At 37.4% G+C, this 22,264-nt stretch overlaps 1 protein-coding gene and 1 non-coding gene across 2 annotated transcripts in view; one reads left to right on the top strand and one right to left on the bottom strand.

Moving 5' to 3' along the window:
- LOC131158626 (uncharacterized) overlaps positions 1-10,189 on the bottom strand; it is a 61,751-nt gene extending 51,562 nt beyond the window's left edge. Inside the window, exon 1 of the mRNA XM_058113491.1 lies at positions 9,711-10,189. Within this exon, the coding sequence (XP_057969474.1) occupies positions 9,711-10,189 (479 nt within the window). The remainder of the gene's footprint in view (positions 1-9,710) is intronic.
- Positions 10,190-17,166: 6,977 nt separating this feature from the next.
- On the top strand, positions 17,167-17,272 carry LOC131158947 (small nucleolar RNA R71). Its single transcript, XR_009137565.1, has one exon. It is a non-coding gene; the product is annotated as a small nucleolar RNA R71 (small nucleolar RNA).
- Positions 17,273-22,264: the final 4,992 nt, after the last annotated feature.

Below are 22,264 nucleotides of genomic sequence, written 5' to 3'. Positions count from 1 at the left end.
AGCTGACATCGGGTATTACAGGTCAGCTTCGGGCTGAATGGTGTGACAACACCGGATTGCTTGATCATGTGTGTGTGTGCTTGTATGCACTGGTGTGGAATTAGTACTGGAACTGCATTTAACTGTGTATGTATTATGTATCATGATAACACTCGAATGCCACACACTGATATAACCTGTATTTGCCTTACTAAGATGTGTCTCACCCCTGCTGTACGTATATATTTTTACAGGTCCTTCAAGTAACTAGAACTAGCGTCTAAGTGTTGGGAGGGCAATTGCTAGTGTACTGCGGGTAGCGCTTCAGTAAGTGCTAGGACTTTAGTTTCGTGAGTTGCCGTTTTGGGGTATGTGCACGTGGATGTAAGTTTTGTACGTATGGAGCCTAGACTCCATTTTTGTATAGACTCTGGTATGGTACTGTATATGTATAGAAAGACCCTTTTTTTGCCGTGTACCTAGTTATATATGGATGCGAATAGGGTGCCTGGGAACCCCACGGGGTCAGACCCTCACTCATTGTGTTGTATTGTTGATATTTGTATGATACAGGGACATGTTAGATTACTATTTCACCCCTAGGTCCCATTTTCGGGTTTGGGGTGTGACAGTAGGCCTTGTCATCTACTTGCCACATCTTACCAAGACCACCCTAGAATGATAATTCATAAACCAATATGTGAATCCATACATACACATCGAAACAATCGAAGAAGCTTTATACATGCAGGGATGTGGTGTATTGAGTCCCTAGCTTGGCCATTTTGTATTTGGAGCAGGCATCTATGTATTTTTCTCATTTTCTATTTTTTTTTTTTTCTTTTCCGCTCATTTTTTTCTTTATATATTTTTTCTTTCATGGCCAGCTTGGACAATCATCACAACTTATGTCATCTTCGTGCTATCGATTGGGAACTAAGCTAAAAAAGGAAGTTTATGAATTATGCTCTATTCATGTCTTGAGTAGACTACAAGACCTAGATTTTTATCTCTCCACTAGACATCACCTCTAGGCTAGCAAATGCAAATAAGGAGACTAGCATGCAAAGAATATCTAGAGAAGAAAAATTGAGTTTCATAAACTCAGACTTCATGTAAATGACTCTCACAAAAAAAATGAAAGGCTCAAAAAAACCTCACAAGGTGTCATAGTCACCACAATTGTTCTCCCAGTGCTCACAAGGGAACCTAAGTGAAACAAAACATGTGAAAGTGCATCCTAGCCTTGTAATATACCATGTGAATTCAAAAACTTATACAACAACATTAAAACGAATGAACTCCTAATTGACTCTCATCAAGTTGTAAGTATGGAAAACTGGCTATACCTCATGAAACTATGCACAAACAACTCACTTCATCATTAGTGAGCATAATAAAGTCATTTACAAGATACGACATGAAATTGTAACACAAATGCTATATAAAAGTATGAAAAGGGCATAAAGGGTGTTAACATGGCATACGACATACAATGTGCACTGAAAAATTAAAAATCATGTCATTTTTTGTGCCCCTAAGTGCAACGTGTAGTGCTCTCCTAGCCCCACAACCCCCAACTTAAGACTTTAGTGTCCTCACTGAAGTAAAGATAGAAAACACCTAGAAGCAGGGGAGAGCAAGCATGCCACAGGGACAAAAGATCAAAAAAGGGTACTTGCACAAGAGCACATCTAGTAGAGAACCAGAATACTAGAAATAAAAATATCATTACACTAGGCACAAATGACTAGAAAGAAAGTCACCATTCATTCTATAATACTTCTGGCAATACATACAGATATGAAACATAGGTGAAAAACAATAGTATAACCAAAATGATATGAAAAGTGAGTTAAAACAAATAGGAGATACAAATCACAACTGAAATAGGAAACAATGAAAATACAATGAAAAATAAAACAAAAAAAAACTGGACTGCACTCAAAAGTCCTCATCGGTAGAGCCACCAACGCCATCATTGGAGTTGCGAGCCCCCAGATTAGTAGAATCATCGAATGAGGTGCTCACTTCAAATTTTCTAGCCACATCAGAAGGCATGCTTGAAGCAATTGCATCATCCTCAAAAAAATTGCTAGATATAGCCTAAAAACTAAGGTGTAGTCCCAAGAGGGGGGGTGAATTGGGTTTTAAAATTTCTTTTAATTCCTTCAAGAATCCTTAAACTCTTGTAAGTATTTTTAATGAATTCTTGTTTTCTTGTTGTTTTATCAAAAACACAATAGATATTTAAAAAAAAAATTCAATCCACAACCACAACCCAAGTACTTAAACAATTAAGTAACCAATCAACCTTTCAATCAACCACACTATCTAAACCAATCATTCAATCAAGATATACGTTGCAACTTAATGGAAATTCTTGGCTTTTTCAACTTGTGTGTGGTCCTATTGTTAATGCAATCTCTTTGATAATGAATTAGCTTTCTCAAAATATTTTTCAACCAAAAACATTCACTCTTTCCAAGACTCGGAATTCAAATTAACTCTTAGTTAATTTATCTTTGGGATGTTAACCAAGTAATGTACTCTTGTATGGTTTCCACAAATTATGGTTTAACCAGTGTACTCCCTTTCAATTTCCACAACCCAAATCAAAATTAGACTTTAAGTTTTCTTGATTTCCAAATATACGTAGTATATATGATTTCCAATTAAACCATCCACGCAATTTAAATATACTGACAATAAAGAGTAGGGGAAAAAGAGGGTGAGATCGGGATTTTTACGAGGTTTGGCTTACACCCAGCCTATGTCCTCGCCTTTGGAAAACCACCAAAGGATTCACTAAAATCAATTCCTTTACTAGGCGGAACAACACTGATTACACACTCCTTCAAAAGGTTAGAGCCCGCCTCTCTAAACGATGTACCCTCGTTCGGTCACTCCTTCAATTAGGCTAGAGCCCACCTCTCGAAGCGATATCCCATTGCATAGCCAACAATCCAACCAACCTTGAACTGTCAATATCTACAAGATACAAATCAAATAGACATACAAAGAATGCTCTCGAATAGAGCTGATTAGTACAACAATTCAGCACTATAATATACTTCAAAGTAAATAACAATATGGAATATAACTTGAAGCTCAAGAGAGTATATCACCAATTAATTCTTTCAATGATTGAAAGATTTAGAATTTGTAGCACAATATTGGTGAGTAAGAATCACAAGAACTCAGTAAGCTTTGTGCAAGTTAAGAGCAAGAGAGAGCCTTGAAAATTTGAGAGCAATTGAGAGAGATTTTTTTATTGCTGAATTGGATTCTTGGTAATTAACTCAATGATCTTGAGACTTATTTATAGACTTTAAAAGGTATGTAACTTGATATGCAAGTGACTTGGAGTATTCCCCAAGTTTTCACAAAGTTTGAGCCCCAAGCAACCTCATTTAAAAAATTTATCCATTATAAAAATTTAAAAACCGCTGTTTGACAGTTGACTGTCCCTGTTTAGGCAATCGCCTGTCTAAATAATTTAAAGGGACAGTAAGGTGTCAGTTTCCTGATTGAACACGGACATATGCCTCAAATTTTACTAGCAATTGCTTGTAAGAACTGACAGGCGACTGTCAAGCTGTCAGCTTCAAACACCCTTCAGTCTTTTGGTCATAACGTTTTCTATGTAACTCCAAATTTTATGAGCTTGATGTCAAACGAAAGCTAAGAGAAAATACCACAACTTTCATGTTGAATAAATATTAAAATAAGGAGTTTTTGATAGATACAAATGCACCTCAATGCGCATGTAGAAAAAATAACAGCAATTGGAAAATCCTCTTTTTGGTGTTTTTCATTCCAAAAATGATTCTAACCTTTTTGAAACAATTTTGACCTTATAAAAATATTTTCCAAGTATATTAAAAGTTATCTAGGTCCAAGAAATTAACCTAAGAGTTTCATGTATCCATATTGAAATTATTTTTCAATTCTTGAATTCCTTGAGGTCTTTATACTTGCTTCATCTCTCTTTGAGCTTTCATCAAATTCTCTTTAATCCTTATGCTCTTATGATCTTCAAGATTTATCTTTGAATCTATTTTTGAATTCATGTTTTAAGCTTCATATTGATCATCCTTCTTTGAAATATAAGCTTTCATGAATTCTTTAACCTTGCCTTCATCATAGAGTCCTAAAAAGACATCACTAAACAAAGCATGTTAAGTTTTACTTGTTTGTTAGCATCAAAATAGTATGTTAAGCCTTGTAAGGCTAACAATCTCCCCCTTTTTTATGATGACAAACAAGAAGCAAAAATTGGAATGAGCCTTAAAAAGAGTCCCCCTTTCAATAAGCATCATCTTAATAATATTCGCAGGATCAATATTAATTTCAAAACTCTTTTACAATTATGCTCATCACTTCATTTAAGTTCATGTTTACCAATAAATATCAAGTACTTCTCCTCCTTATGTTCACGCTCAATTTTTGTAATACCATGCTCAATTTTGCTTAAAACTTCTCCCCCTTTTGACATCAATCAAAAAGAGAAAAAAAAAATGATTAAGTTCAAATAAAATCATATTCTGAGCATATCATCAAACTTGCATATCAAACATATGTACACACTCAATTTATTTATTTTTCAATATAGCATGTGTAGTGTGTTTTAATAGTCATGTATATGAGTTGTAACATCTTTACTAATAGCTTTTTTTTCCCTTTTGACAATATTCAAGATACCAATTCTTGATTTTATGATACCAATTTAAAATTTAATTCATGATATCAATTTAAAATTTTATTAATTCATGATACCAATTGATTAATAAGGAAATGATCATACTATAAGTAATAAGTCATAATACTCCCCCTGAATTCAATACATTCAGTTTTGTTACCAATTATGCTTTTATCATCCCATGTTTCAAAACATTAATTCACATCATGTATCAAATATCAATATCATGCCAATATCAGCAATGTCATACCATGCTCATAGATATAATCATACTTGTCATGCTCAAAAACCAATTGAACTTTTAGATTGTGATACCAAGTAGGCTTTTAAATTTTGATATCAATTAAAATATTCATAGATACCAAAGTACTTTATAGATACCAAAGTCATTATCACATCATGCATAGCTCATGGATACCAATATGACTATTATATTTTTCATAACTCATAGATATCAATATAAAGAGCAATAAGTTTATCCATGTGATTCATCAATAGCATGCATGGTCAAGAATTAATCTCATATCAAAATTCATGCTTATGCTCAATAATTTCATGCTCAAATTTTCAACATAGTGAGCCATAAATTTTCAATAAAAGTCAAGTTAAGTCAAGTCATACACAGGTAGCATATAGCATATTGAAAACTAAGGTACTTATGTAATAAGCTCAATTTTATATTTTCTTAATATTTTCTTAAGTTAAGCCTTGTAAAAATCATCCTATGATGTTTGCCAACAATGCCATTTTGAATTTGTTATAATAAGCTCTTAAACTCATCTTTTTTCTATTTCAACTAGTTCTTTTGTTGATCATGAATTAAGTTACTTTCTCGATTTTTAAAGGGGAATGACTTAATCCATGGATTTTTTTCGTTTATGAACTAGTCTTTCATCTTGGTACCCATACTTTCTTGGGTCCGGTTGGTTTAATAAAGGATGTTTCCTTAATTTTCCATACTTGTTTAGTCTTCGCACACTTTCTTTTAAATGGACATTCAAACTTTATGTCCCTTTTTCTTACATTGATAGCATATAGTGTTAGTGTAAGATTTAGAAGATGTGCTAGCATAATCTTTGGATGCTTTTGAAAAATAAACCATGTAAAGATTCTTTTTCTTTTTATTTTCAACCCCATTAAATCCAATGTCTTCTTTGTTTAAGGTCATCCTTTGTGAGCCTATCATTTTGTCAAAGTTTTCCCTTCCTTTTGTGAAGTTATAAATGATCTTTTCTTTATCTTCAATTTGATTTTTGAGATCATTTATCTCCCTATCTTTCTTGTCATGAACCTTCTTTTGTGATTTCTCTAATTCTTGAGATAATTTTCTAATTTTATCTTCTAATTCAGAAATATCCTCTATGAAATATGAGAAATATATATATATATATATATATAAGGGATCAAAGGTGTTCTATCATCTTTTCATTTTTGCTTTCAAGTTTCTTGATTTTTAAATCTTTTTCATTTTCAGTAAGATTTTTAGCTTCTAATTCTTTTATTACAGCATCATACTTATTTTCTATTTTCATGAGTTTTGAGTCTTTATCATTTTCAGCAATCTTACTTGATTCTAGTTCTTTCATTATTCCATCGATCTTGTTTTTCAATGATGTGTTTTGTTTAGTTACTTTGATTAGCATCTTATGTACTTTGAATAAATTATTTTGAAGTTCCTCATAAGATAGCATGCTTTCATCATTTGATTCATCACTACTATAACCATTTGCCGATTTGGATGAGGAGCTTCCCTCATCGTCCCATGCCATAAAGCAAGTATAAGCAACCTCTTGGTCACTTTATTCACATTCCAAACTACTTGTGCTATCCCAAGTAGTAGCTTTCATGGTCTTTTTGTTTTTCTTCTTAGACTCTTTCTTTAGTAGTGGACATTTCGATTTTATATGTCCATCTTTGTTGCAATTATAACATGTGGGGGTTTTATTTTTAGATTTCCTTTTGCTGATTTCTTCTTCTTCTAATTCGGAGTCTTGGTTTCTTCTTTTGAATTTGTTTTTCCTCTTTAGTATCTTTGCAAGTTTCTTATATATGAAGGCTAGTTCATCTTCATCCATTTCTTCTTCACTACTAGAGTTTTCTTTTGAGGCTTTAAGGCTATTGATTTTTGGGTTTTGGTTTTTCCACTCCTTTCACATTGTCATTTCGTATGTGAGGAGAGAACCTATAAGTTCATCTAAAGAAGTGGTTTTTAGGTTCCCAACCTCCGTTATTACAGTGGCCTTTGGTTCTCATATAGCTGGCAGCCCTCTAAGAATTTTTCTTATCATCTCATAGGTAGTGTATTTTTTTCCTAAGGCATTTAGGGAATTTATTATGTGAGTGAACCTAGTATACATGCTAGTTATAGATTCATCTGGGTTCATCTTAAAAGTTTCATATTCGCTTGTAAGCATATCAATCCTATTATCCCTAACATCTATAGTGCCTTTGTAAGTGACTTCTAGCTTGTCCCATATTTCCTTAGCCGTTTTGTAAGCCATTACTTTATTAAATTTATTAACATCTAAAGCACAATATAAAGCATTCACAACACTAGAATTGACTTGCATCTTATGATCTAAGTCTGTCATATCATTTTTATCCTTGGGAACTTGTTTTCCATTTACTAGTTTAAGGGGAATTAGATCACCATCTATGACAACCTCCCAAGCTTTTCAATTCACAGTTTGGAGATAGATTTTCATTTGCTTTTTCCAAAAGGTGTAGTTATGCCCACAAAAGATAGGAGGCCTAGTTGAAGATTGTCCCTCTCCAAAGGGAGCTACGCCTAAGTGAGCCATTAAGATCATTTTATAGCTACTAATTAAGATTTTCTATAACCCTGCTCTGATACCAATTGAAAACTAAGGTGTAGTCCCAAGAGGGGGGTGAATTGGGTTTTAAAATTTCTTTTAATTCCATTCAAGAATCCTTAAACTCTTTTAAGTCTTTTTAAATAATTATTGTTTTCTTGTTGTTTTATCAAAAACACAATAGATATTCAAAACAAAATTCAATCCACAACCACAACACAAGTACTTAAACAATTAAGTAACCAATCAACCTTTCAATCAACCACACTATCCAAACCAATCATTCAATCAAGATATGCGTTGCAACTTAATGGAAATTCTCAGCTTTTTCAACTTGTGTGCAGCCCTGTTGTTAATGCTATCCCTTTGATAATGAATTAGCTTTCTCAAAATATTTTTCAACCAAAAACATTCACACTCTTTCCAAGATTCAAAATTCAAATAAACTCTTAGTTGATTTATCTTTGGGATGTTAATCAAGTAACGTACTCTCGTATGGTTTCTGGAAATTATGGTTTAACCAACGTACTCCCTTTTAGCTTCCACAACCCAAATCAAAATTAGACTCTAAGTTTTTTTGATTTCCAAATATACGTAGTATATATGATTTCCAATTAAACCATCCACGCAATTTAAATATGCTGAAAATCAAGAGTAGGGGAAAGAGAGAGTGAGACTGGGATTTTTACAAGGTTCGGCTTACACCCAGCCTACATCCTCACCTTTGGCAAACCACCAAAGGATTCACTAAAATTAGTTCCTTTACCGGGCGGAACAACACCGATTACACACTCCTTCAAAAGGCTAGAGCCCGCCTCTCCAAACAATGTACCCTCGTTCGGTCACTCCTTTAATTAGGCTAGAGCCCACCTCTCTAAGCGATATCGCCTCACTTAGACAACGATCCAAACAACCTTGAACTGTCAATATCTACAAGATACAAATCAAATAGATGTACAAAGAATGCTCTCGAATAGAGCTGATTAGTACAACAATTCAGCACTATAATATACTTCAAAGTAAATAAAAATATGGAATATAACTTGAAGCTCAAGGGAAGATATCACCGATTAATTCCTTCAATGATTGAAAGATTTAGAATTTGTAGCACTAGATTGGTGAGTAAGAATCAGCAAGAACTCAGTAAGCTTTGTGCAAGTTAAGAGTAAGAGAAAGCCTTGAGAATTTGAGAGCAATTGAGAGAAATTTTTATTAGTGAATTGAATTCTTGATAATTAATTCAATAATCTTAAGACTTATTTATATACTTTAAAATTTATGTAACTTGATCCCCAAGTGACTTGGAGTATTCCTCAAGTTTTCACAAAGTTTGAGCCCCAAGCAACCTCATTTAAAAAATTTATCCGTTGTAAAATTTTAAAAATTGCCGCGTGACAATTGACTATCTCTTTTTGGGCAGTTGCCTGTCTAGTTAATTTAAAGGAGTATTAGGGTGTTAGTCGCCTAACTGAACTCAGACAGATGCCTCAAATTTCACTAGCAGTCGCCTGTAAGAACTGACAGGCGACTGTCAAGCTGTCATCTTCGAACACCCTTTAGTATTTTGGTTATTACCTTTTTTGTGTAACTCTAAATTTGACGCTCTTGGTTTCAAACGAAAGCTAAGAGAAAATACCAAAACTTTCATGTTTAACAAAATTTAAAATAATGGGTTTTGGATAGAGACAAATGCACCTCAATGCGGATGTAGAAAAATTAACAGCATTTGGAAAATCCCATTTTTGGTGTTTTTCATTCCAAAAATGATTCTAACCTTTCTGAAACAATTTTGGACCTTATAAAAATATTTTCCAAGTATGTTAAAAGGTATCTAGGTCCAATAAATTAACCTAAAAGTTTCATGCATCTATATTGAAATTATTTAAAGTACTTACAAGAAATTTCCTATAGACTCTTTCAAAATTCAATTCTTGAATTCCTTGACGTCTTTATACTTGCTTCGTCTCTCTTTGAGCTTTCATCAATTTCTCTTTAATCCTTATTCTCTCATGATCATCAAGCTTTATCTTTGAATCTATTTTTGAATCCATGCTTTAAGGTTCATATTGATCATCCTTCTTTGAAATATAAGTTTTCATGAATTCTTTAACCTTGCATTCATCATTGAGTCCTGAAAAGACATCACTAAACAAAGCATGTTAAGTTCTACTCATTTGTTAGCATCAAAACAGGATGTTAAGCCTTGTAAGGCCAACATAGCCGATGACTCAGGGGCTGCAAAAGTAGCAAGAGACGCAGGAGCGGCTGGGGTAGTAGGTGGTGCACGAGAGGCTGGAGCAGTGGAGGATGTACCAGTGATGGGAGCAGATGATGCGGGTGCCATGCTTGTGGCCATGTCTCTATACAGATGCACCATTGCGTATCTCAAGCTAGGGTTAGGAGGTGTAACAATGTAGAAGGAGTGCTTAGTGACATCAATGGGCAAAATGAGCACCATCATCATGGAAGATTTTGGCCAGACATGCTTCACCACCGGAGGCTCTATGGCTACAATCGGAGATAAAGCAATATCAGCTAGCTTTGTGGGTGGCTCTATAGTGGGTGGCATATCCATGGGAGTAGGAGTACTCATGGAGGATTGGGCCTCGCCTGCTAAAGTAATGGCTGGTGTAGGAGCCTTTTCAATAGGAATGTCTGTCCCACTCGTGCTCGAAGACTCGATATTAATCATCATAATCGGGCTAGTAGATGGGGAAGGGCATGAATACTGAGGCACAGGAGACTGAGGGGCTGGCGATGGAGATGGTTGAGGCGTAGCAGCCTATGGCGCTGGCAATGGAGATGGCTATGGTTGAGGAGCCGGTGATGGAGGTGTAGGTAAAATAGCAACCCTCAGAGCGATGACAATTGGAGATGGCGAAGCTGGAGATGTTGTAGGCCTGGGGGTGGGGACTGAAGATGCCTCAGCTGGTGCAAGTAGGGGTGAAGGAGCTACGAATCTCTCAAAACTGAAGGACTCTAACAAATGCAGGAAACAGACTAGAAGTGCCTAAAAAATCACCCTCAATCCATGCCTAATCTCAGTCCTGGTCTTTGCCAACTCGTGCTACACCTCTGACCTCAAATCTTTAAAATGTTGGCATAGATGGCTCAAGTTATCCCCTACCTAAGGCACAGTGGTGGAAGTATGCGGAGAAGGTGCCGCCTTTGGTGGTGCAGCAGCCAAGGTACATGGCTCAATAGTCGCCCTCTTCTTCTTCTTGGGAGCTCTGCATCGTAGAGGCACATGAGAATGTGCTGGCTCCTCAAAATCGAGGTGGGAAGGTGGGACTATATATTTGGTCCCCTCCTCACCCTCAATGGGCACCCACCTATTCACCTTCAATCTCAACAAGGCCACAAACTTCAGGCTCCGGCTCTATGTTTTCTCATTGGTGACCTCGCAGATAATAATGTGTGTGTCAAGATCACCCAAGTTGATCTTCTTCCTCAACAAGATCATCATGACAAGCTGGGCATAAGGAATGAGGGGCCCGTTGGGCTCCCTAGATGGCTGACTGCGCTCTGAACTCGCATAGGCTTCGTCAGCCTAGAATGCTTCACATTCCTATCGTAGAACGTGGTCATATCATCCATGATGAGTCATGTGATATCCACTCTCATATTTCGATGGACTGCGTAGAGTACCTGCAGGTGGATGTCGCACTGCTCAGAGTGGTACCCGAACGCACAATTATTGCGCTACAAGATGAGGTCCAAGAGGAGTCAGTAATCGGGTAGGCAGTTCCTCACTGCGCACGCCCCCCTCTGTATGTTGCCACCATTATAGTACGGGCCATAAAACATATGGTGTATGATCTGGTGGACATCCGTTGATTCAATCGCCTCCCAGGGAACATCATCAGCCTCTTTATGGGACCATGCCCTCTCAATTAAAGTTGATGACAGCTCGAATGCAATGCCCTGAACCTCAGTGAGCCAAATGCTTGTTGTGGGATTGTGTTGCATGTTCTGGTAGAACTCCCGCACCAATGCTGGATAATAAGTGGTGGTGGGCGAGGTCATGTAATGGTCCATCTTCCTCCTCTTGAGGAACTCGATGTAGTATTTTCTATATAGGTGGGCTCAAGTCTCCTTGAGCTAGAACATGTACATCGGCTGAAAATCATAGTCTGCAAGGGTCATCCTCTGAGCCCTCTTCCCCCTGCTTTTCTATGCCTTCTTGCTTTGAGCCACCCAACCCCTCTTCTTCAGCTGAGAAGGGGGGATTTGATTGGACCCGGAAGAAGATGTATCATCGGGCTGGTCCTTGACTCTCTTCCGTTTGGCAGTGGCACGGGATGATTGGGGCTTCTTAGAAGTAGCCCGAGAGTCATAGCGGTGCATCATGATTAACAGAGGCCAGAAGTAGGTGCAAAACATGCGATAAAAGAGGACGATGAAGGGACAATACCTCCGAATGAATCTTATGTGTAGATGGAGAACCTTTCATGAGGAATGGAGGAAGGAAATCGGCTAAGTAGGGTCGTCGAAGGTGAAAAGGACACTAAAGATGGTCTTTGGAAGTCGAGGAGGCCGGGGCGACTAGGTCAAGGGTGTGTGCAGTGAGAGGACGTGCAAGAAGATAAGAGAAAATCGAGTTAGGGCTTCACAGAAAAAGTGTCTTAAAATGAGTTTTTACAAGTTTGACCAAGTCGCACCACTAGTTGGCCTGGTCACGCCCTAGTTGCACCCCTAACTGAATCAGGGAAATAAACCCTCGACCAAGTCACGCCTCACTGCAATGTTGGTCAAGCCTTAGTCAAGCCCCTCTGGAATTCAGAAGGTCAACAGTCACCAAGGCTCGCCAGGTCGCACCTGTAGTAGTGTTGGTCACACCCTAGTCGAACCATTCTGTGAAAAGGGGTATATTTTCCTAACTCAAGACCATAAGGGGTGGACTTGGTCACACCCAAGGAAGCCCTAGTCACACCCTAGACAGAGACACTATCCTAAGACCTACTCTAAGGACTCTAAACTCCAACAAACCCTACAATGTACAACCTAAAGACTTAAAGGAAAAAAAACAAAAAAACAAAAAAAAAAAACAAGTGGGTTGCCTTAGGGGTGAGCAAACGATCGGTTCGGCCAAATTCAGTTAATTAACCGAATTAACTGAAATTTTTGGTTAAAGAATGCTCTTAACCGAACCAACCAAACTGCTGGGCCTCACTGAACCGAACCCGACTGAATTATCTTTTCGGGTAATTCGGTTAACCGAATTTAACCGAATTAATAAATTAATTGAAGTTTGAAATAGCAAATAAGTTATATTTTGTCATGTAATTGGAATAGAAAAGAATTCTTAAAATTCATTGTCATATGAATCATTGTAAGGAAATAGTTCAAGGCAAGAATGCAAAGATGGCATGGCCCTATCCACTGTCAGAGTTTGATAACAAATTTTGCTCCAAGTGAAACGTCAACAAGAAAAATACTACAGCAGCAGAGCTTGAAGTGGGCAAATGAAGTATCAGCAAAAGAGTTTTAGGTTGGAAGAGTAATTTTGAACAATTTCAAGTCAATGTATCGCTATTATGCAAAAAAGAAAAGAGCTAACAACAAGAAATAGAAGGAAACCAATAGCACAAAAATAAGTGCATGAAGATTACGAATTAGGAGGTGGTGGGTCAATGGGTACTTAACAAATTCTGGTTTACCAATAATCTTGGCGATAGCTTTGGAGGCATCTTTGAGAATGTTGAAGGCAACTACAGTGTCTACTGGGATGTTGATGTAAACATTCAAAAGTGGGCATCATCTTCTTTCCCTTATTTTCAACCACTCCCCTTCGGTACGCCATTAATGCCATCTGCGGTTTTGAATTTCAATTCGATCCTCTCATGGCCACCCACATCCCTTACTCTTTGTTACCCAGTTCAGTTTCAGACTCCAAGTTTGTTTCTCTGTGGCACTTCACCAGCAAGCACAGATCCAAGGAGGAAGGAGCTGCCGCCTACCGCCTTTAACAAATTAATAGATGCTAATTTATATTTAAATTTTAATTAATTATTAAATCGATTAATTGGTTAACCGAATTAACATTTCCTATTCACCAGACTGAAACCCGATTTACCGAACTTTAATGAAACATAACCGAACCGACCGAACCGATTTTTTTAACCGAACCAAACCGATCAATTTTGGTCGGTTAATTCGGTTAATTCAAGTTTCCTCGAATTATGCTCACCCCTAGGTTGCCTCCCAGAAGTGCCAAGTTTACCATCTTCAGCCAGACACCATGAAAGCTCAAGCCAAACTCACCCGGATTTGATAATAGGAAGGTCTTCCACTAGTCCCTTACGACATGCTCAAATCCTACTCTCTAGGTTGGAGGTTGCATCATAGATAGCAAATATATGCTCATATGGATCCTTTAAACCTAAGAAGGAGAGGTAATCAAGTTTTAGCATAGCCTTAAGGAGATCCTTGAAAAGAATCGATGGGGCAACCTCCTCAACACATTCCTCAATCGTGTTCACATCCACAGATTGGGTGTCATATGATGGGTTTTGGGAGGCATGAAACACATTCATCCAGACCTTCATGTTGCCGATGGATACATCCATGATCTTGGTCTAACAGTAAATACAAGCATTAGTCGTACTTAGGAATGGTTGACCTAGAAGGACATAGATCGGATCTTTGGTCAGGTTGGTTGGTTCCATGTCTAAGACAATGAAATCAATGGGGTAAAAGAACCTATCAACCTTTACTAAGACATCCTCAATAACACCCTAGGGCCTTTTAATAGATCGGTTGACAAAACTCAAAGTGACCGTGGGCTTTAGTTTTCCTAAACCGAACTATTTGTAGACTAAGTAGGGAAGTAGGTTTACACTCACTCCAAAATCTAAAAGGGCCCTATCGATAGTGTAATCGCCAATTACACATAAGATGGTGGCAGCGCTGGGGTCCTTAAGTTTTGGGGGAATATAACCTAAAATAATTGAGCTCACATGCTCAGTCAATCTAACTCTTTTGTCCACATGCACCTTAAATTCATGCTTTTGGGTGCACAGATCCTTAAGGAACTTAGCATAAGCAGGCACTTGCTTGATGTCATCTAAAAAAGGAAGATTGATCTTTATTTGCCTAAAAGTGTCCATCATAGACTCTTCAATTTCTTATTTCTTAGGCTTAGAATGTGCCTAAAAAGCTGTAGGGAATAACATTGCAGGGAGATAATGGGGCAATGCTCATTCAGCAAAAAAGGTGGTAATTTCAGGATTGCTCACCAAATTGGAGAAGGAGGGGATGCATGATTCAACACTAGGCTCTACCCTCATCTTCTCCTTATCCTTACCTTAGTCTACCTTCTTCCCAATCCTATTATCTATCTCCCTTCCACTCCTAAGGGTGGTCACAGCCTGGGCTTGCTCATGATATGTTGTATGACTAGTAGCCAACTCACATTCTACCCCATACTGGTCTTTAGGGTTCATGAGAGGCTAACTTGACAAATTACCCTCATCTCTCCTTCTCAAATATGTTGCTAGCTAATCCATAGTAGCTTTTAGCTTGGTGATATAATGAGAGTGAGAGTGAGAGTGGAGTAATTGCCAATCAACTTGACGATCAGCCTGATACCCTTAAGGGCTTTCAACACTGTCCCAAGCAACAGCGCCAAAATTTGGTCAGCTCGCCAAGGCTTGGGTCCTTAACTACCAAAAATAATATTTATAAACTAACTATGCCCAAGTTTAGTAGAATAAGGAGTAAGTTGGGTGTCAAACTTGAGGGACTTAGTGTAGTTGTTTACCAGTTCTAGTCTAATTTACTACGCTTTACATAAAAGGAGAAAGATGAGATTTTTGAGTTGTTTTCTATTCTACACAAGCAATGAAAGTAAAGTGTAATTAAAACTAATTATAGAAAGCAAGCCTCTAATCATAAATCAACCTTAGGTTGTCGTTCGCGATAGCTATGTCCAATCAACTATCCATACTAGGTTAGACAGTCAAATGAGCCATTCGAGTCGCATAGGGTAGCAAAGGTTCACCAATCATTCGGAGCATGATCGGGAACTAGGGTATACCCTATCTAGTAAGCACGAGAACACCCTATAGGAACCATAACTTATTATGTATAAGTGATTGAATGCCTAGCTTTGCTATCCTATCTCTTAGGATTTCATCACAATCAGAGAAGTAAATATGCATGGAAATTAAAGACATGGTATTTAAATTGCAGAATTAAAATCAAAGGAGAGTAAAGAAATTGTTATTTAAAATGACATCAATTGCAGCTAGAAGGCCTGTCACTAGTAATCGGGATTACAATCGAAAGCCAACTATGCTACACAGCAGCACTCAGAACTCGAAGGATGTCACAGGCCTTCGAAGAATCCGAACATGAACTAGACATGGAATTGAAAAGAAAGTTGTAAATATAATCTAAGTGACAACTAATGACTCTTTAGGTCTGTCACTAACCAAATAGGGGCCAAAAGGGAACCCTAATCACATAATTGAAGCTTAGTTTATACCCAAAAGCGTTTGCAAGAGTTTGAATTCAAATCAAAAACCTTTTCATAGAAATCTCATGAAGAAGATTGTTGGACTTGAACGTTGTCGACCAGGTTGCACCCTAGTCTTCCCTTGGTCACACCCTGGTCGAGACTCTCGAGAATTCTAGGGTTTAGTCTTCAGGCTTCCTCAACCTGGTCATGCATAGAGGATATCCTTGTCGCGCCTATGGTCGAAACTCTCAAGATATATACTTCAGTCAGTCTCTGTTTAGCCGACCTAGTTGCCCCTCAAGGTCACTTGGTCGTGCCAATGGTTGAACCTCTCAGCATCTCCACTTCAGTCTGAACTCTGAAGTCTTCATTTTGTCACCTAGTCGCCCCTTGTGCTTATGGTCACACCACATGGTCGAGCGAGGTCTTGTTTGCTTTGATGAATTGAGGCTTTGGGGGCTTGGTTGAGCACCTGGTTGAGCCTTGTACTTCCTAATTACTCCCTTGGCTTCTTGCATTACTTAACTCCTTGATTTTAACTTCATTTTCTTAAAACATGAACAAATCATGCATAACTTAGAACTATGATAAGAAAGGGTAAATACATGATAAATGAGAACAAAACATAAGTAAATGGAGGCCTAAAATAGTGCATTTTAAGGACACATCACTTGACGATCAACCTCGATACCCTTAAGGACTTTCAACACCATCTCCTAAAAAGGTCTATCATATTGGGTCTAAGGAGGAGATGGTTGTTGATAAGTTGATTGTCGAGGGGAAGATATGGAAGGATTTTGAGGATTTGAATTCTAAAATGGTTGAGGAGGTGGAGCAATGGGTGATTGCTGAAATCTTTGAGATAGAAAACCTGGAACTTGTTGCCTCTAGAAGAAGTTAGGATGTTAACTCCACCTAGGATTGTACTTGTCAGAGTATGGATCATTGGTCGGCACGTTGTACCAATTATGGGTGGCCTTAACTTCCTCTAGCACAAACTCAAGTGTGGGAGGTGCATGGGGGCAATTATAGTAGGTGATAGAGATCAGAGCAAATGACACACACCTCTACACAAGCCACTGGTTGAGGTTGTTGTTCAAGCCTCATTCTTGTGCTTTGTGAGGAAAGTTCCTCTACAAAATGCATCTACCATGACTCTATCATGCTCAACTAACCCCTCATAGAAGGTTTGAACTAATTGCCATCTAAGGACTTGGTGATGTGGGCATTTGCACAAAACATCCCTAAAGCGCTCCCATGTCTCGAAAAATTTTTCACCATCTATTTGTGAGAAACTCGTGATTGCCTTCCTAAGCTAGTTAGTCTTCCCAATGGGGAAGTACTTTTTTAGGAATTCTTGTTGCATGGTGGCCTAGGTGGTCACTAAGTTCGACTCTAAGGAATTCAGCCAATATTTGGCTTTGTCCTTTAAGGAGAATGAAAATAGCCTTAGACGAAGGGCATCATCACTAAAGTTAGGTATACGAATGGTTATAAAAAATTTTAAGAAACTCATCTAGATACTTGTATGGATTTTTAGTTGAATTCCCAAAGAAGTTAGGAAGCATTGAGATGGTGGAGGTCTTGATTTTGAATTGCTCTACCTCGACATCCGGGTACCGAATGCAATTCGGTGACGTGCATGCATTGGATGTGAAATAGTCCCTCAGGGGCCGAAGGGGTTGCTCCTCCACCGTAGGTCAACAGGGAACCAAAGGTTCTTGGTTTTGATAAGCGGGAGTCGGTCGATGTTCGGCCATGATGTTTGGTTCGGAGGACTCGGCACTTAAGACTAGAAGTAGACTTCCTAATTGACCTATGAGATCTTTCAATCTAAGGGTCTATAGGCACTAAATTGGGATCCAAAGATCGCAAACCAAGAATATACAAATTCAGAACACAATCAAGACTTCAAGTATAAAAACGAAAAACAAAAAAAAATAATAAAAGAAGACAAAGAAAAATAAAAATACGTAGTAACTACACTAGGAATTGGCTCACTACCATAACTCAGTCCCCGACAACGGTGCCAAAATTTGGTAGGCTCGCCAAGGCTTGGGTCCTTAACTACCAAAAATAATATTTATAACCTAACTAATCCCAAGTTTAGTAGAACAAGGAGTGAGTTAGGTGTCAATCTTAGGGACTTTAGTGCAGCGATGCTCCAATGTTAATATAGTTAACTACGGTTTGAAAAAGAAAAAGGAAAAAGATTGAATTTTGGTTTGTTGACTAAACTATGAAAGTAGGCAAATTGAATGAAATTAACTATGAAAGCAATTCTTTAGTTATGAATCTAGCTTAGGCTGTCGTTTTCGATAACTATGTCTGGTCAATTATCTATACTAGGTTCAACGGTCAAGCAATCTGCTCAAGTGGCATAGGGTAGCGAGGGTGCACCAATTGTCGAAGCACGATCAAGAACCAAGGTATACCCTATCCAGCGAACATGGACTCCTCTTTAGAAATCAAGCCCTATTACACACAATTGACTGAATCCCTAGCTATACTTTCCTTTTCCCTAGGGTTTCATCACAACCACATAACTAAATGTGCAGGAAATTGAAAGCATGGTATTGAATCTGTAAAAATTAAATTAAAGCAATGTAAATGACAAATAATTGAAAACGTTATCAATTGAAGCTCGAAGGCATGTCACTAGCTGTTTGGGAATACAATTGAGAACCAATCTAATATACGAATCCAATTGGAGCTCCAGGGTTGTCACAGGCTTTCAAAGAACCAATTCGGAACCAATATAATCTATGTGGCTGCAATTGGAACCTGACGATTTTCACATGCATTAGAAGAATTCGAATACAAATTAGACATGAAATTGAATAAAGCAGTAAACCTAATCTAACTGGCTCCAATCGGCACTCAAGGTATGTCACTAACTAATGAGGAGCCAAAAGGGAACCCTAACCACCTATTCAAAGTTTAATTTTATACCCAAAAGGGTTTACAAGTGATTAATTTCAAAGTAGGAAAGTTTCACCAAAAATCTCATGCAACAGTTTCTGAACTTGATCACAGTCGACCTGGTCACACCCTAGACTTCCCCTAGTCACGCCCTGGTCAAGATTCTTTAAAAAATTTAGGGTTCAACTGAAGGGTTCCTCAACCTAGTCACACACCCAAGATATCTTAGTCACACCCTTGGTCGAAGCTCTCTATATTTCTACTTCAGTCAACACTTTGGAGTCCTTAATCATAGGTTTAATAGGTACTAACTCAGGTTCTAAAGATCTCAAACCCTGCATTCAACAAGTTAGCACAAGATATCAAGACTTCAAATTAAAAAAATATGAAAGAACAAAGAAAAAAACTAAAGGTCACACAGTAAACTACACTAATTTCGGCTCATTATCGTAATGACGCCAAAATTTGATAGCTTCACCAAGGCTTGGGTCCTTAACTATCAAAGATAAAATTTATAACCTAACCACTCCCAAGTTCAGTAGAACAGAGAGTAAGTCGGGTGTCGATCCTCAAGGACTCAATGCAGCAGTGTACCAAATTAATCTAATTTACTATGCTAGAACAAGGAGAAAATATTGAATGATGGGTTTTTTTATTGAAAACTAAGAAAGAAAATTAATTAGATGGGCACAAAATCTTTATGTAAAGTTCTTATGGGAAAGTAATTCCCCAATTATGAATCCACCCTAAGCCGTTCATTTGCAATAACTAAGGTTTGGTCAATTGTCCATAATGGGGTTTCAATGGTTCATCCTAATACAAACGCATAGAATGAACCCTAAACAAAGACAAGTAATCCGCTTGAGTAGTATAGTATAGTCGGGTTTGCACCAATCATTCGGACCACGATTAGGAGAATCAGGTATACCCTATCTAGCGAACACAGAATCCTTTCTATTAATCCCATTGCATGAACATAGATTAGGCTTGGTCCACTCTAATCTAAGCACTTTTATTATGAAAATTGATTTAAAAAAGTCTAAATAACATCATGCAACCAAACCCGATTATGAATAAATCAACTAAACCGTAGCCTTGCAAATCTAGCTTAGGGTTTCATCACAACTTGAGAATATAAGGGATTAGCTACTCATCATGCATGCAATCAAACATAAAGACAAGAAGATAAACACGAATGTAAACATGGCTTTTCTTAAAATTCAAAATCATAACAAAGCAAGAACGAAAAACACAAAACTCTATAATTCGAAAGGCCTAAAAAAATGATACAAGGCTTGATGGCCTAATAACTATTCTCTATTATCTTCTACAAGTTTAATTAATACCGCTTAGGGTTTACACGTGCTCAAATTTAATTTAGGAAACAATCAGCAACAATCTCGTAAAAAATATTTTTGAAGTCAACTAAAGTCGACGTGGTCGCATTACCAAAGTATCCTAGTCGCGCCCTGGTCGACACATTCTAGAAAATCTTCAATTAATTCTATGTTTAGTCAATGGCATCATCTACCAAGTCGGACGTCCAAGGTGTCCTAGTCGCTCCCTAGTCGAGGGTCCCTGTGAACTTGCTGTTAAGTAGCACCTTGGAGTCTTCTAGCTCGACCTAGTCGCCCTTTGTGACTTCTTGGTCACACCACATGGTCGATCAAGGAAATTCTCTGTAGTTGAGTCAAGGCCATGGAGATCTAGTTGAGCACTTGGTCGAGCCTTGTCCTTCCACATTGCTGCATTGACTCCTTGCATTGCTTAACTCTTTGATTTAAGCTCTGATTTCCTAAAACATCAAATATACCACGTGTAACTCCAAACAATAATAAGAATTGGTAATTATGGAGTAAATAGAAACATTGCATAGGAAAATAGGGGACTAAATAAGTATATTTAGGAACATTAAAACCTAAGGTGTAGTCCCAAGAGGGTGGGTGAATTGGGTTATTTAAAATTTTTCTTTTAAGTCCCTTTTCGAAATCTTAACCTTTTACGACTCCTTTCTAAAGACTTCTTATTTTCTTCTTGATTAGGCAATCCACACGAAAAACTTACGTATTCTATTTAATCCACATCACATCATAAACAACCAAATAATCAACTATTCAAACCAACCAAACACAATACAAGTAATCAATTAATGTATGTTTTGCAGTATTCAGCTTAATTATTAGCAACCTTGTATATGAATGTGCAAGTCCTATAGTTGGCCTTTGAACTGAAAATTAAAATAACATCCAATCACTCTTTTCAATAACTCAGATTTTAAATAAACCCTTAATTAAAAGAATATAGGAGTTGATTAACCAACGTACTCCTTTTGGTTTCTGCAATCAATGTTGATCAACTGAATCAATTTTAATCTTAGGTTTATTTAATATCCAAGACTATTTGTAAGATTAACACATCCACGCAGTTTATATTGTTACTAGAATTTAAAGAAAATAAGAGAAGAGAGTGACACTGTTTTTACGAGGTTCGGCTTACCCCAGCCTACATCCTCGCCTTAGATGAACCACCTAAAGACTCCATTATACCTTGTTCCTTCTGGGTGGAACAAAAAACCTTTACAATAACCAATTTCTTTTTCAGTAAGAGAAATCTCTCCAAGCAACAACCTATGCTTGGTGCAACAATCTAACTATACCTTGAGCTGTCAAAGATCTAGTAGAAAGGAACGGATATCTGCGTACAAAAACACTCTCAAACACAGAGCAAGTTGTACAAGTTAAATCACTAATCATACTTCAAAACCAAAACTAAATAGAAAATATGAAGCTCAAGGTTTAGAAGTTTCAAATGATTCTTTCTTATTGATATCAAAATTTTATTTTCAAATCAAAACCAAAGCTTTTTAATCAACCAGCATTTTCATAGAGTTTTCCCCCAACAAAAGTGTGAGCAACTATGAGCTTTAGAAGAGTTTTAGCGTAGAAATCGTGTATTGCTTGAGCGTATTTTTTCATTGAGCAAGAGAGGTATTTATAAACTTCTTAAAGAAAAGTTTCCTCATTTAACATGGAGTATTTAGTTAACTTTTCAAAAGATATTAAATCATAGAATTAATTTTGAAAAACTTCTCGTATAGTTCGAAATTCAAAATCTTCGTAGAGTCAATCGGTTGACTCACTCAACTGGGTCAATATTTGTATTGGTCAGTCCGCTGTATAGATGACTAAGGACATTCTGTCTGCTAAAAATTTATTTCAAGAGAATGTCAGTCGGCTGACTAAACCATGTTCAAAATGGTCAATCGGCTAGGCAGGTTTTCAAAAGATAACTTGGGTCAGTCGGCTGATTGATTTTAGTTCAGAAAGGTCTATCAGCTCGATAGGTTTTCAAAAGATAACTTGGGTTAGTAGGTTGACTGAACCACGT

This window comes from Malania oleifera, chromosome 6 (genome assembly GCF_029873635.1).
Source record: "Malania oleifera isolate guangnan ecotype guangnan chromosome 6, ASM2987363v1, whole genome shotgun sequence".
Taxonomy (NCBI): domain Eukaryota; kingdom Viridiplantae; phylum Streptophyta; class Magnoliopsida; order Santalales; family Ximeniaceae; genus Malania; species Malania oleifera.
Note: the sequence above shows the minus strand (reverse complement) of the source record. Positions and strands in the feature narration are given on the sequence as shown.